The sequence below is a fragment of the Mirounga angustirostris genome, unplaced genomic scaffold (assembly GCF_029215605.1).
Source record: "Mirounga angustirostris isolate CCGP_5_RB_7025 unplaced genomic scaffold, mMirAng1.0.hap1 SCAF_1, whole genome shotgun sequence".
NCBI lineage: Eukaryota > Metazoa > Chordata > Mammalia > Carnivora > Phocidae > Mirounga > Mirounga angustirostris.
The window spans coordinates 136,837,879-136,852,910 of NW_026991709.1; the positions used below are offsets into that span (position 1 = coordinate 136,837,879).

The window sequence follows — 15,032 nt, forward strand, 5'->3', positions numbered from 1 at the left end:
TGTGTTGCTTGGATCATGGCCCCATCACTCTGGCTTCTTGCTTCCTCACCTCACTTTGACTCCTTGACATCCCCTACTTACCTTCCTGCTTCCCTCTCACAAAGCTCTTGTGATTTATATCCAGCCCACCTATATAATCCCGGAGTAATTACCCCATCTCAGGAGCCTGAACTTATTCACACCTGCAAAGTCCCTTTTACCATGTAAGGGTAACATTATTCACAGGTTCCAGGGATTAGGATGTGGACATCTTTGGGGTAATAAAGCATTATCCTGTCTACCACATACGTACACACCCACATGCCTCTGTTGTGTGTTTATATATCACACATCAATTAAAACGCTTCTCATCCAGAGTCATCTAGGAATTAGATATTCTGGGTAAACAAGTTTTCTGTATCACTATGTCCAAATCATTTTTAAAATTCCCTTAATATATGGAAAATGTTCTAAACTGTGCTGTCTTCCCTGCCTTTGAAAACAGTATAATATAATTTTACCTCTCCTTGAGGAATGATAGCTGTCATAAACATCAGTATTGAGCTGTGTTTCAAACAGCAATAAATGCAAATGCAGGTGTAGGTTGTGTGATACACAGAACGCAGTGCGTATTAAGCGCTGCATGGAACTGGAGTTTTCTTTATGGTCATTTTTTATCATTTGGTTTTTTGTCGAAGGTTGAAATGAAGGATGTGCTGCCATCCAGCCCCCTGAACAAGATAACATGATGGTCTTTCTATAAAACTGAGTCCGATATGAGCAGTCTTCTGTAGAATGATGGTGGCCTCTCAGCCTCTAAAAATCTCCTTCTAACATGTACAAATCCCTTGATATTTGTCATTATTCAAAACATCATTTTCTGTTTCTATATCACTAACGTCTAAAAGGACTACAGACAGTTCCTTATCAATTTACATATATGCTTTCATTTTCCCTTTTTGTTGATAGGGTCTGGAAGAGAATGCTGGCTGTTTCAAGAGCTGTTATTAGCAAGTTTCTACCTTGATTGTGGAACACTTTTGCTGATCTGACCAGGCCACATGTTTTTGTTTAATTTTCTTTATTATTTAAATAGGCAATAGTAACAAATATGTCTTGCTTTCTCAGGTTATTCTCCCCTGTTTTCAGTCTACTATAAGTTGTGGTTCTAAAATGTTCTTTGAATTGTGTAAGAATGTTGAATCACAGACCTGTACCTCTGAAACAAATAATACATTATATGTTTAAAAAAAAAAAAAAAAGAAGCTAGTAGGAAGGGAAAAATGAAGGGGGGGACATCAGAGCAAGAGATGAATCATGAGAGACTATGGACTCTGGGAAACAAACTGAGGGTTCTAGAGGGGAGAGGGTGGGGGGATGGGTTAGCCTGGTGATGGGTATTAAAGAGGGCACGTACTGCATGGAGCACTGGGTGTTATACGCAAACAATCATGGAACACTGCATCAAAAACTAATGATGTAATGTATGGTGATCAGCATAACATAATAAAATAAAAAATAAATAAAATGTTCTTTTACCTAAAGAACAATAAGATGTTACGACCCCTCAGAAAGATACTTGTCTGTTTGAGCACTAGCCTGTGATTTGTTAGCATTTGTTCAGCAAACAATGGGCTCTTTCTATGTGCCAAGCACTGCATTAGACATCAGTTGAAAGAAAATACTTTCATGGGTAATTCACCGTTTCATGAGAAGGTCCTGTGGCAAGTGTGATACTAGAAGTAAGAGTGTGATAAGGGAACCCTGAAGAGGTCATAACTTACATTACAATAGGTAAATGTGTGACACTTCTTAAAACTCTGATCATCAACTTTTTTTCCGGTTCAAATGGTGGTATTTGTGGAAAATAAACTCAAAATGGATTAAAGACCCAAATGTAAGACCTGAAACCATGAAACTCCTAGAAGAGAACACAAGCAGTAATTTCACTGACGTTGACCTTAGCAACATTTTTCTAAGTATGTCTCCTAAGGCAAGGGAAACAAAAACAAACTGTTGGGACTACACCAAAATAAAAAGCTTTTGCACAACAAAGGAAACCGTCAACAACAACAAAAAAAGGCAGCTCACTAAATGGAAGAAGATATTTGCAAATGATATATCTCATAAAGGGTTAATATCCAAAATATATCAACCACTTATACAACTCAACACCAAAAAAATCAGACAATATGATTAAAATATGGGCGGAGGACCTGAATAAACAGTTTTCCCAAAGAAGACATACAGATGGCCAACAGACACGTGGAAAGATGTTCAACATCACTAATCATCAGCCAATGTGGAAAACAGTATGGAGGTTCCTCAAAAAATTAAAAATGGAAACACCATATGATTTAATAACCACTACTGGGTATTTACCCAAAGAAAATGAAAACACTAATTCGAAAAGACATAAGCAACCCAAGAGCCCTTCAATAGGTGAATGGATAAAGAAGATGTAGTATGTATATATACAGTAGAATATTAACCATAAAAAAAGGATGAGATCTTGCCATTTGCCACAATGTGGATGGACCTAGAGGGTATTATGTTTAGTGAAGTAAGTTAAAGAAAGACAAATACCATATGATTTCACTTATGTGTGGAATCTAAAAAAAATCTATACAAATGAATAAACAAAAAGCAGAATCAGACCTTTAGAGAACAAACTGATGGTAACAGAGGGAAAGGGGTTAGGAATAGGCAAAATGGGTGGAGGGAAGTGGGAGATACAGACTCCACTTATGGAATGAATAAGTCACAGGAATTAAAGGTACAGCATAGAGAATATAGTCAATGATACTTTAATAGCATTGTATGGTGGCTACACTTGTGGTGAGCAGAGCATAATGTATAGAGATGTTGAATGTCTGTGTTGTGCACCTGAAAGAAATGTAACATTGTATGTCAACCATACACAAATTAAAAAAATACATAAGTACTATTTGTGGGAGCCTAGAACATTAAAATATAGGAATAATCGAACTACCTGTTTGATTCAGTATGGTTTATTTATGAACACCTGTTGGGACAAAAGTTAACAAACATCACCAAAGTAGATCCTTTAATCGGTATTATAAAACATTAAAGTGTAAAGCCTTCTCTGTCCAAAAAATCCACAAGATTCTTTGCAAACTCATGCTTTATTTTTCATCCAACTATACTTCACTTTTAATGAAGTATCTCCACTTAAAATAGTCAACAATAAAAAACAATCTAATTAGAAAATGGGCAAAAGACATGAACATCCTTTTTTAAGAAAGAGGGTATCCAGATAGTAAATAAGCACATGAAAAAGTGTTCAACATCATTAGCAATTAGGAAAATGCAAATTAAAACCACAGTGTGTTACCAACCACTACATCCAATCAGAATGGCTAAAATAAAGCACAGTAAACTAAATGCTGGCAAGGATGCAGAGAAACTGATCACTCTGCTGGTGGCAATGTAAAATAGTTCAGTTGCTCTGGAAAAAATTATGGCAGTTTCTTATAAAACTAAATATAAGCTTATCATACAACCCAACAATTACATTTTTGGGCATTTATCTCAGAAATGAAAACTAAAGTTCACACACACACACACACACATGTTCATGGCAGCTTTATTTGTGATAGCTAAAAACTGGAAACAGTCCATTTGTCCTTCAACAGTAAATGGTTCAACAAACTGGTACATCATACCATGGAATACTACCCAGCAATAAGAAGGAACAAACTTTTGATAATGCAACAACTTAGATGGATCTCAAGGGAATTGTGCAAGTAAAAAGAGCCAATTTCAAAAAATTACATTCTATATGATTCCATTTTTATAACATTCTTGAAATGACAATCATAGAGATGAAGCGGAGAGTAGTGGTTTGTCAAGAATCAAGAGAGGAAAGTGGGAAGGTGACTGCACCAGTTAAATGGTAGCACAGAGGATGTTTGTGAAGGAACTGTTCTGTATCTTGGCTGTAATTGTGATCATACAGATCTACATCTGATAAAATTGCATAGAAACAGGTGTACATGAGTGCATATAAAACTGGTGATAAGTGGAAAAGGTCAGCGGACTGTATCAGTGTGAGTTTCCTGTGATACCATATTACAGTTCTGCAGGATGTTACCACTGGGGGAAAGTGGATGGAGGAACATATATGATCCATCGGTATTATTCTTACAACACAGTATGAATCTATAATTATCTCAAAATTAAAAGTAAAAAAAAAAAAAAACCAGGCATTGAGGCTAAGTAGGAGAGTATGAGGCTTTGGGTCAACAAAGCTGTGTTCAAATTCTGGCTCCTCCACTTACCAACTGTGCAACCACATGCCAGTTCTTTAACCCCTCGGTGCCTTCATTTATTTTTTTTCTGCCATTTTATTGAGATATAATTGGCATAGAACACTATTTATTTTAGGTACGCAACGTAATGATTTCTGTATGTATTGCAAAATGATTACCACAATAAGTTTAGTTAACATCCATCACCTCACAGAGTTACAGTTTCTTTATTTTAAAAGTAGGTACAATAATACTACTTACCTCTGAGTTGTTTTGAGGATTAACTAGCTCCGAATAGCCAATCAGTATCTGATAGGTTTTTAAAACATTGTATATAAAAGCCACTCATCATTTACATTGGGTCATAAAAATATTTTGTCTTTTCATGTAGCACTTAAAGGAACAGGCACTCAGACCTCTCTGCAGAATTTTAATATTACTAGGTATTCTCCATTTCATTAAATTCTGCTCATGTATTTCTTTCTACTTTTATGGGATTAACTCTGTTCTTTTTCTTTCCTTAAATACTCATTAAATGTCTTTCCTCCTTCCTACTTTATGTATTTGAAACTATAGATTTCTTTTTGACAACTGTTTTAGCCAAATCACAAAGTTTGGTATTGGCAATTGTCATTCAGTTATAAATGTAGCTGATTTTTTTTTCTTTGATCCAAGAATTATTTGAAAAATGTGTTTTTCAGTTTCCCAAACACTTGATGGAGAATCTTTGTGGTCTTAATAATTCTTTGAAATATGTTAAGCTTCCTCTGTGGCATAGCATGTGATCAGTTTTTTATAAACGTTTCTTATGTGCTTGGAAAAGAATATATATTCTTTGTTGAGTGTGGAATTTCATCTTCGTTCAATCCCTTCATTTTGTTAATTTGGTTGTTCCTATTTTCAGTATCCTTATTACGTTTTGGTCTGCATGACTTCAGTTACTGCAGCAAAATGTCCCTCTGATTGTAGATGTGTCATTTTCTCCTTATAATTCTGCTAAGTTTCACTTTTTATATTTTTGGCTATCTTTTTAAGTACAACAGATTCAGAATTGTTGTATTTTTCTGATGAATTGTTCATTTTATCATAATGCAGCAATTATCTTTATTCATTTTGCCTTAAACATATATATATATATATATTGATCTGATAGTAATATAGCCATTTAAGCTCTTTTTCAATTGGTATTTGCATAGTACATACGCCCAGGATTTAGAATTCAGGGGAAACATTTTTCTCCTCACTTCAGAGCCTAGGCTTTCTCCAGCAAGTGTCTTTGCTATCTCTCCCAGAAGGCATTATCTTTTCAAGTCCCTCCATTTACTAAAAGACTAGCTGCTCAAGTGTCCTAATCTATGTAAGGGCTCTCAATTCCAGCCTCTTGCCACACGTAGACCTAAGGTTTCACCTTTCTCCATGAGGGCATCAAAACCCAAGCCTCCATTTTATCCAGACTGGCTACTATCCTTCCCCCCCTCTCTCTTCCGTAGGTCCCCCCCTGGTAGCTACACTGTCAGCTCATGTACTTACTGTAATTTTGGGTTTTCAATTCTGCCCTCTGGGGATTCTCTGTGCAAATTCAGCTATGCTTTTTTTTTTTTTAATGTTATATTTTCTTCGTCATTGCTAGGTGTTTGGAATGTCTTTGTGTAGAAGGAATGTTGAAGTTATCTGTAAGGTCTGGCATGTTCCTAAAAGGGCTTTTTTTTTTTTTTTTTTTTTTTTAGATTTTATTTATTTACTTGAGAGAGAGAGAATGAGCATGAGCATGAGAGGGGGAGGGGCAGAGGAAGAAGCAGACTCCCCACTGACCTGCTGAGTAGGGAGCCAGACATGGGCTCAATCCCAGGACCCTGAGATCATGACCTGAGTTGAAGACAGACACTTAACCGACTGAGCCACCTAGGTGCCCTAGAAGGGTAGTTCTTATTAGGAGTATTAATCTAGCCTGAGAATGGTACTGTGTTGTTCACTAATTGTAGAAGACGAGATCTGTCTGTCCTTTCTGAGTCTTGATTTTATAAATTAAGTAAATCTGATGTTTGAGTGGATGCTGGATGCCCTGGAGAGGTGGCAACAAAATCTGCCATGCATTTTTTAGCTCATCGCCATTTTGAACTTAGGGAACCAGAAGACTGTTCTTTTTTTCTTTTTATTTATTTATTTGAGAGAAAGAATGAGATAGAGCATGAGAGGGGGGAGGGTCAGAGGGAGAAGCAGACTCCCTGCTGAGCAGAGAGCCCGATGAGGTACTCGATCCCGGGACTCCAGGATCATGACCTGAGCCGAAGGCAGTCGCTTAACCAACTGAGCCACCCAGGCGTCCCCAGAAGACTGTTCTTTAACACATCAAGATTTTTTTTATATTTCAACTTAAATTTTGAGAATACTTATAAACATGATATTAATAAATAGTGTTAAGATCTTATTATTGCTTACCTCAGACTTTTATAAAACAGAGTTTTACCAGAGTTATAAAACTGATTTAGACTTAACTTTTGAATTGAAGTTCTTTAAAAATGTTATAAACATGTTTCAAAATTATACCTAAACAAAGTGCAGTGGTGATCTAGCTATCATAGGACAGAGATAGGTTATGCTAATATTATATTCAAGATACAGAATTTAAGGAGGAAAAGGCTCATAAACTGTAACTAATATTTTTATAAACTATGTATATTATTTACATACATGCCTAATTCATGTCTTTAAACCATGACAAATAATATTTATGTCCTTTTTTATAGTATTCCCATGCTGTTTCCAACTTTAAAATATACAAAATCCTTAAAACAAATGGACTCCAACAAGTTTCCTTTGAAATTTTTTATTTTGAAATTTTTTCTTTGAAATGTTTTTAGAAGTCACAGTTTTTCTCTTACGAACATTCCTACAATTGCACTAAGAGCAAATTCAGTCCCCAGAACATTAGTTAAGTAATCAGACTCTTCATCAAAAGCAAAAGGACATGATTTCGTCATTGGGGTTTAGTTCTTTGTGTCCAGAATAACAAATTCTAAAATAATGATTTTGTTTATTGATTTTTTTCATGTTCCTGAGGAAAATTTAAGTATATGGTTCAACCAGCGACCCTTGGATTATTTTGTCTAATAAAAAGTATGTCTGTTCATAACAACTTTACATTTTCTTCTAGGTTACCTTCCGAACAAGAATCTATCACTGTAATATTAACAGCCAAGGCGTCATCTGTCTGGACATCCTAAAGGACAACTGGAGTCCAGCCCTAACAATTTCTAAAGTTCTCCTCTCCATCTGCTCACTTCTTACAGATTGCAACCCTGGTAAGAGACTTTAAGTCCAATACTGAATTCAAGTCTATTCAAGACTTAAATGTCAGACCTTAGTGAATTGTTTACTGCCACCACCACTACTACTGCTACTATAACTATTATTATTATTGATTTTAAATTTCCATGGTGTGTAACTGCTTTCTTTTTAAGTGGGTCTTCTCATTAGTCTTTTTAAGACCTATTATTTGCCAAGAAGGAAAAAGCATAGTGTGATAAAAAGTAATGAAAAATCATTTTGGATTGGGAAATGCATTTAAAGAATGCGTTACATTCTGCTGCCAAATAATAATAAAAATTCAAATTGAATGGCTTAATCTTTAATTAGATGCCTACCAGAAGATGTTAATTTGAGAAATGTAGGCTATTAAAATCTGATAACAACCAAGCAGCACCATGCAGACGTGACCTTGTTGGCATTTTAATAACCATGCGTCCTTTCAAGCTAACAGAACAGGAAAGCTGAATGGTCCTCAACTAGGAAATAACAACTTCCCAGGAAAACTAAAGAGAGTTTATGGCCACGCCTTTGTGGCTTTTGCTGGTGTGCTTAATGCTGAAAGTTCTTACTTTCTTTGTTGTCCTAGATGTATGATTATGTGTCTTTGACCAGCTTCTTTTAACCAGAAGACCAACTGCCAATTTTTTACATATTTGGGTTTATTTTGGAAACTACAAAAATCCAAAGGTCGTTACAGAGTTTTCATTGATGTTTTCAATGAGAAACTCTTCTTTGAGTATTTAATTAGTAGTGTTAATATTTCGTGAGGTTCTATCTTCCACGTTCAGGAATAAACTGTTCACGGGGCGTAAGTGAAATTTTAGACAAGAGAGAAATGACAGAGGGGAATCAGGGTCTCTTTTAGGCTCCTGGCTTGTTTATAAAATATAAATTGTAATTATAAATTATCCGTTCAAATTCTGTGTGTTATTTTTCAATAGTAGAAACTTTTTAAAATAAGGATATATAAAAATACTTCAACCAAAAGGAAAATAAAATGTAATTGTGCAAGATCATTATGTTTTTTAAATTATTTCTTACTTTTACCCCAGATAGTGAAGTTCAGTAATGCTGCACTAATTTAAAACTGAATGACATATACTGTGTTCTGTCTCATTCCTATTTCAATCCCATTTGTCTATATGACTGTGTAAAACTTCATTTAGAGGTAATGTCATCAAAAGACATTTTTTGTGTGATATGAGGCCTAAACCAGGTAGTCCTCCTGGAAATGGTGGACATGGAACTGCATCTGCCTCCCCACTCCCAAAAGAGTACTTCTGGGCTTTGCTGAAATTTAGAGGGGAGTGGTATTTTCAGAGAAAATTTTATTTTGAGAAGTAAGTCACTTATTCAAGAAACTTTTGACATGAGGTCATCATGCTTTACACCTTAAACTTAGTGGTGTTTTATGTCAAATATATCTCAATAAAACTAGGGGGAGAAAAGAAAGAAACTTTTGAGACCGTAGTATTTATGAGGCACTTCTGAGCACTAGATGAATATCCTCACTTCTTTTTTTTTTTTTTTTTAAGATTTTATTTATTTATCTGAGACAGAGAGAATGAGAGAGACAGAGAGCACATGAGAGGGGGGAAGGTCAGAGGGGAGAAGCAGGCTCCCTGCCGAGCAGGGAGCCCGATGTGGGACTCGATCCAGGGACTCCAGGATCATGACCTGAGCCGAAGGCAGTCGCTTAACCAACTGAGCCACCCAGGCGCCCAAATATCCTCACTTCTTACACATGGAAGAAGGTATAACTTCACACTTAGAGAAAAAGCTCCATGCTGAGAGGCATTCCTTATCCCAGTGGTAGCCAGGCCTGCTTGGTCTCCCAATCAGTTGAAATGGGCCTATCTCTCTGAATCAGCTCATATGTGGGAAACTGTTCTCTATACAGGTAATTCCCGCTTAATACATTCATCCCACCAAAGCCTTCTCTCAGCAATCAAAAAGATTTCTATTCAGTAAATTAGAGTTTTCTTTTGCTGTGTCTCAGAAAATTACAGATACATTCTGCAAAACAATAAAAATAAAATCACCATGGCTAAAGCAAAATCAAATAAATAAATAGATTTTGAAAATAATGCTGTTGATAGTAAGAATAAGCCTAAAGGATAAAGAAAAAGTAAAGAATAAGCCTAAAGATAAAACCTTAAGTTTTACCAATTAGTTATAGCCCATCTGATAAAAGAATAGAATATTGTTTGTAAAATACATGCCAATGGACTAAATGTTTTATTTTATTTTTTTTAAAGATTTATTTATTTATTTGACAGAGAGAGACACAGCGAGAGAGAGAACACAAGCAGGAGGAGTGGGGGGAGGGGAGAAGCAGGCTTCCCACCAAGCAGGGAGCCCAATGCGGGGCTCAATCCCAGGACCCTGGGATCAGGACCTGAGCCGAAGGCAGACGCTTAATGACTGAGCTACCCAGGCGCCCCGGGACTAAATGTTTTAAACACATATAAGAACGTTTCCTAATTGGCACATCATCTATACATGTGTTCACACTTTTAGAGTCTTGAAAAGACTTGTTTATGTTAAACAAGTTAAAATGTCCATTCTTTTCGATGGATTTACTTCACACTCTTTTCTGGGTCACTTCCGATCTGCAGATTTCCCCCCCCGGATTTAACTTAAACTTCAATCTAACCTTATCTTCAATGATCACACATATAAGTTGGGTAGAATACAAATAAATAAGATTTTCCTATACTGAATCTGTAGAGCTATTTTAACATTAGAGTGCTATTAGTTTCGAAGTAGGCTTTGCATAAGGATATAAATTTAACCAATTTTAAAAGGGTTTTCTCACTCTTCTCCCCACATAAACTGATTTTTTTTTTTAAGATTTTAGTTATTTATTTGAGAGAGAATGAGAGAGAGAGCATGAGAGGGGGAAGGGTCAGAGGGAGAAGCAGACTCCCTGCCGAGCAGGGAGCCCGATGCGGGACTCGATCTCGGGACTCCAGGATCATGACCCGAGCCGAAGGCAGTCGCTTAACCGACCGAGCCACCCAGGTGCCCATAAACTGATTTTTTAATCAATCTTCATACTTCTCTCATAATTTACATTGTCTCTTTTAAGAATTTTTGGTCTATTCATAGATGTTAAATGTTTGAGGGTGAAGCTGCACATCCTTACTGCTTGGTGTTTATAGTCAGCAGTTACAGATTTTAGTATCAGCTCCACTGTTAGTTGTGTGACTTGTACTGGTCACTTAACTTTCCTCAGACTCAGTTTCTTATACAAAACAGAGATAACCATCAGCCCTACCTAAACCATGGCATTCCTGTGAGGTACACGTGCAAGCCCTTTGTAAACAGTCATGGACTGCTGTTGATGTCATTTCCCAGAGTTTTTAGGACTCCAAATAGCCATACATTCAATGGCTGATAAATCCCTACTCAGTTGAATTTAATTGAGAGAAGAGAGTATTGAATAATCTCTAAACACCACCACCTCAGCACTGACACTCTTGGATTTAAACTCTGGAAAAAGCCTAACCTTCAATTAGTAGTCCCTGTTGCATTATTTCCTAGGAGGGATTATCTCTCGGGTGGCAAAATGTCCAACAGTTACCAGCCAGTGGACGGGTGCACTGGTGATAGTCATTCTGTTCCCAGTGCCACGGCCTACGTAGGTCCAACTGCTGAGTTTATAGGCCTGTTCACACTTCACAGTGATGTTGATTGAGCCTGCCAGGGCACTCTTATTTGTCAGACATCACCTGGCTACCAGTTTGGCTGTGTCACACCGCTGAGGAACAGAGTGGCAGCAGAAAGGAGTAGAGGATGATAAGCTCAGAAGGCCAGGACCAACCTTCCAGGCTCTTGGAATTTAGTCCTCCTTGGTCAACATGATTTAATCCGTGAATTGCTGAAGTTTAAAAGTACTAATCAGATTTCCATTTTTCATGGAATGCTCTTATTTGTCAATACTCTCTTTTCAAGCATATACAAAATTTAAGCTCTGTGCTATTTGATTTTATCTTTTGAAGTTTGTTTTTGCTCTTTTGTGGTTAATTTTTTTTTTTAAGATTTTATTTATTTGACAGAGAGAGACACAGCGAGAGAGGGAACACAAGCAGGGGGAGTGGGAGAGGGAGAAGCAGGCTTCCTGCTGAGCAGGGAGCCCGATGCGGGACTCGATCCCGGGACTCCAGGATCATGACCTGAGCCGAAGGCAGTCGCTTAACCAACTGAGCCACCCAGGCGCCCCCAAATGTATGACTTTTATGAGATAATTGGAAATTTGAAAACTGAGCACTTGATACTAAGGAATTATTGCCAGAAATTTTTAGGCATAATAAAACAGAAATTTGATTATGAATTTTTTTACATGTCCTTACCTTTTAGAAAAATGAACTATTTGCAAATAGAGTTCTTTGATATCTAGAATTTGCTTCAAAATAATCCAGAAAGATCAGAAGTAGATAGAGATGTGGAAGATATGAGATTGACCATTGTAAGTGTTGAATGATGAGTGATGGGTACATTGGGGGGGGTTCATTATACTAGTCTACCTTTGAATATGTTTGAAATTTTCCATAATAAGGATTTCTTTTTAACTGCCAAAGATGAGCAGCAGTGTAATCTGTAAAAGGTGTGTAATTTGACTCTTTTGTTCTGTGAGGGAAGCATTTGGGCTCTGACCTTTGCCCTGTGTATTTCATTTCCCTGTCATCTGCCTTTAAACTAAAAGCTGCCTCATGGTTCAGCCTGGGCATCAGGGTCCTACTTTCATACAACCATGAAGTCTTTGTTGGCCACTCTTCAAATAGGCAGAACTGTACAGACCAGGTCAAATGAAAATGCTCTGAACATACCCACAAACATCAACACTCAAGATGGATGAGCTCTTCCCCCTACCCCCCAGCACCTTCCAAATGAAAATCAAGTATTGGTTACTCCCGGTCTTAGATTTATGCATATCTTTATTAGAACAACAAATAGAACTAAGAATGGCAGCTAATTAACCCTCAGCCTTACACAATGATTAAGCCGAGGGTGAGCACAGCTGCAGCTTCATTGGTAAGAGCTTTATTCTTCTCAAATGGACTGAGCAAATGGAAAGAGGAATTTGCTCCCAATGGCTCTTTTATAGTGTTCTGGAAAAGGTCGGAGAATGGCCTCTTCCTCATTCTCCAACGTCCCAGCCCTTTGTTTCATATCACTTATTGCCTGTTTTTTAACCAACTGATACAATCCTTATTCATAAATTGTCTCAGATACCTAACTTTGATTGTTATTAATTGTTTGTCTTTGACCTGGTTATGATTGTATAATAAATTGTATTACTAAACGTGAAAATTTTATAATTGATAGTGACTACTAGGTGATGGGGACCATAAAGTAGAATTAATTATTTCAACACAGGCATATTTGTGTAGATTATTTACACTAAACTTGTGAGCTGTTAGACTGATGAAAGGTACATAAATGGACTTTTAAGAGGATTCTACTGCCTGCTTCTTCTACACATCCTATTCTACTACACTTGAGAACTGGCAAAGAACAATTTCTTTAACTGAAATTCATATAAAGCTGTAAAAACGATAAGCCTACCTGTTTTCAAAGCTGGCTATCTTAGCAGAAATGCAAAAAAAATTTTTTCTAAAAAAGACATTTGATATGGGTGCATAGACATAAGGTTTCTCCTAATGCCTATGACTTTTTTTTAAAGTGAGAAAATTATGAAATAGAAATATATGGTACAACATAAAGCTAACTTCAAGCTGTTCTCTTTGTGAAGAATTGGCTCTCTTCTAAAATGTCACATTGATAAATTCCAGAAGTCATTCTAATCAGTACTTCCAAATATGGATGTGGATAGGCTATAATTCATAGTCTTTTAACTTCTCTGACACCTTATGTAAAGAAAAGCTATATTTATATGGAGGTAGTCAATCTACCCGGTATTTTAAAAACCAGGAGAATAAGTAAAGTCCAAAAAAATGTGTAAAGGACTTTGGGTTCTAACTCAGTATTATCTGTAGAATCCTGGCACACTGCCCCCTCTTGCACCACATGTTCCCATAGGCTCATTCAGATCTACTTGGAATATCTATGGTGTGGAGGCCCTAGAAGAACTCAAGATTCATTAAAAGGATGAATAAAATCAGGGAATACACATCATTAAGGAGAAGAACATTTCTCTTTTGTGAATTAAAGAAGTTTCACAGAAGTGATTCTGTACCATCATACATTTGGTTTGAAAAAAAACAAAGTATCAGAGCGCCTGGGTGGCCCAGTCGGTTGAGCATCCAACTCTGGATTTCGGCTGGGGTCATGATCTCACGGTCATGGGATTAAGCCCACATTGGGCTCCAGGCTCAGTGCGGAGTCTGCTTAATCCTCTCCCTCCCCCTCTGCTCCTCCCCCTGTTTGCTAATGGGTCTCTCCCCCCTCCCCCACGTCTAAAATAAATAAATAAATGATACCTTTTTTTTTTTTTAAGATTTTAATTCTGGTTACCTATATATTTATAAATGTGTTTCCCTACCTTGTCATTCTGTAGAAAGGAACTCTTTAGTTGTCTTACAAGGGATACTAGTATATAATAATGTAAACTAAAAGATCCAGTTTTATGGTACTTTATCAAAGTATCATGATTTTCTAGAAAACACAGAATGAGAAAAGAAAGCTAAAATTATCTGAGTATGGGTTTAGGTTTTGGATTGCCAGGTAGTGAAACAAGTAAAAAGTTGAGTCAGAGTTGCCAGGAAGGGATTGGTGGCTTCGGGATGTAGGGGAGAGATGACTCCATGACAAAGCAGGTGTCCTAATCAACCTTGATATTTCTTTTGTAGGCAAGTCTTTATTTAACATAAGAATCAGTTTGGTATCTTTCCTGAACATCCAGTTTGTCTAGGTTAAAAAGAGTATTAGCTATTTATTATTTTTTTGATATATCATTGTCCAAAAATGCTGACCTACAAAAACTTTGTTACTTTCTTAGTTAAATATATCTCCTTGGTAGCTTGATTCTTTTAAAAATGGTAAAAACTATACCTTATTTGCTGTTATATGGGTTGCATTCAAAATGTGCCTGTTAGGGGCGCCTGGGCGGCTCAGTCATTAAGCATCTGCCTTCAGCTCAGGTCATGATCCCGGGGTCCTGGGATGGAGCCCCACATCGTTCTCCCTGCTGCTTCTCCCTCTGCCTCTGCTGCTCCCCCTGCTTGTGAGTGTGCACGCTCTCTCTCTCTCTCTCTCTCTCTCTCTCACACACACACATACTTTCTCTCTCAAATAAATAAAATCTTAAAAGGGGGGGAGGGGCATTGGAGAAATTGCTCCCTTTCGGTAAAGAAGAAAATACAACTTTGTGTTTATCATGCTTGTGTTTATTTTTCTCGTTTCCTTACCTCTGACCCAGGAAATAGCTCTGAACCAGGTAATAGCTATGCTACCAGCATTCTTAAAGCAGGAAGATGAATCCCTAGGGTGGCGATATAATATCTTTCC

The 15,032-nt window shown here is 37.0% G+C and overlaps 1 protein-coding gene across 1 annotated transcript in view; it reads left to right on the forward strand.

The window, feature by feature from the left end:
• UBE2E2 (ubiquitin conjugating enzyme E2 E2) overlaps positions 1-15,032 on the forward strand; it is a 373,034-nt gene that overhangs the window by 314,446 nt on the left and 43,556 nt on the right. Inside the window, exon 5 of the mRNA XM_045903879.3 lies at positions 7,405-7,552. Within this exon, the coding sequence (XP_045759835.1) occupies positions 7,405-7,552 (148 nt within the window). The remainder of the gene's footprint in view (positions 1-7,404; positions 7,553-15,032) is intronic.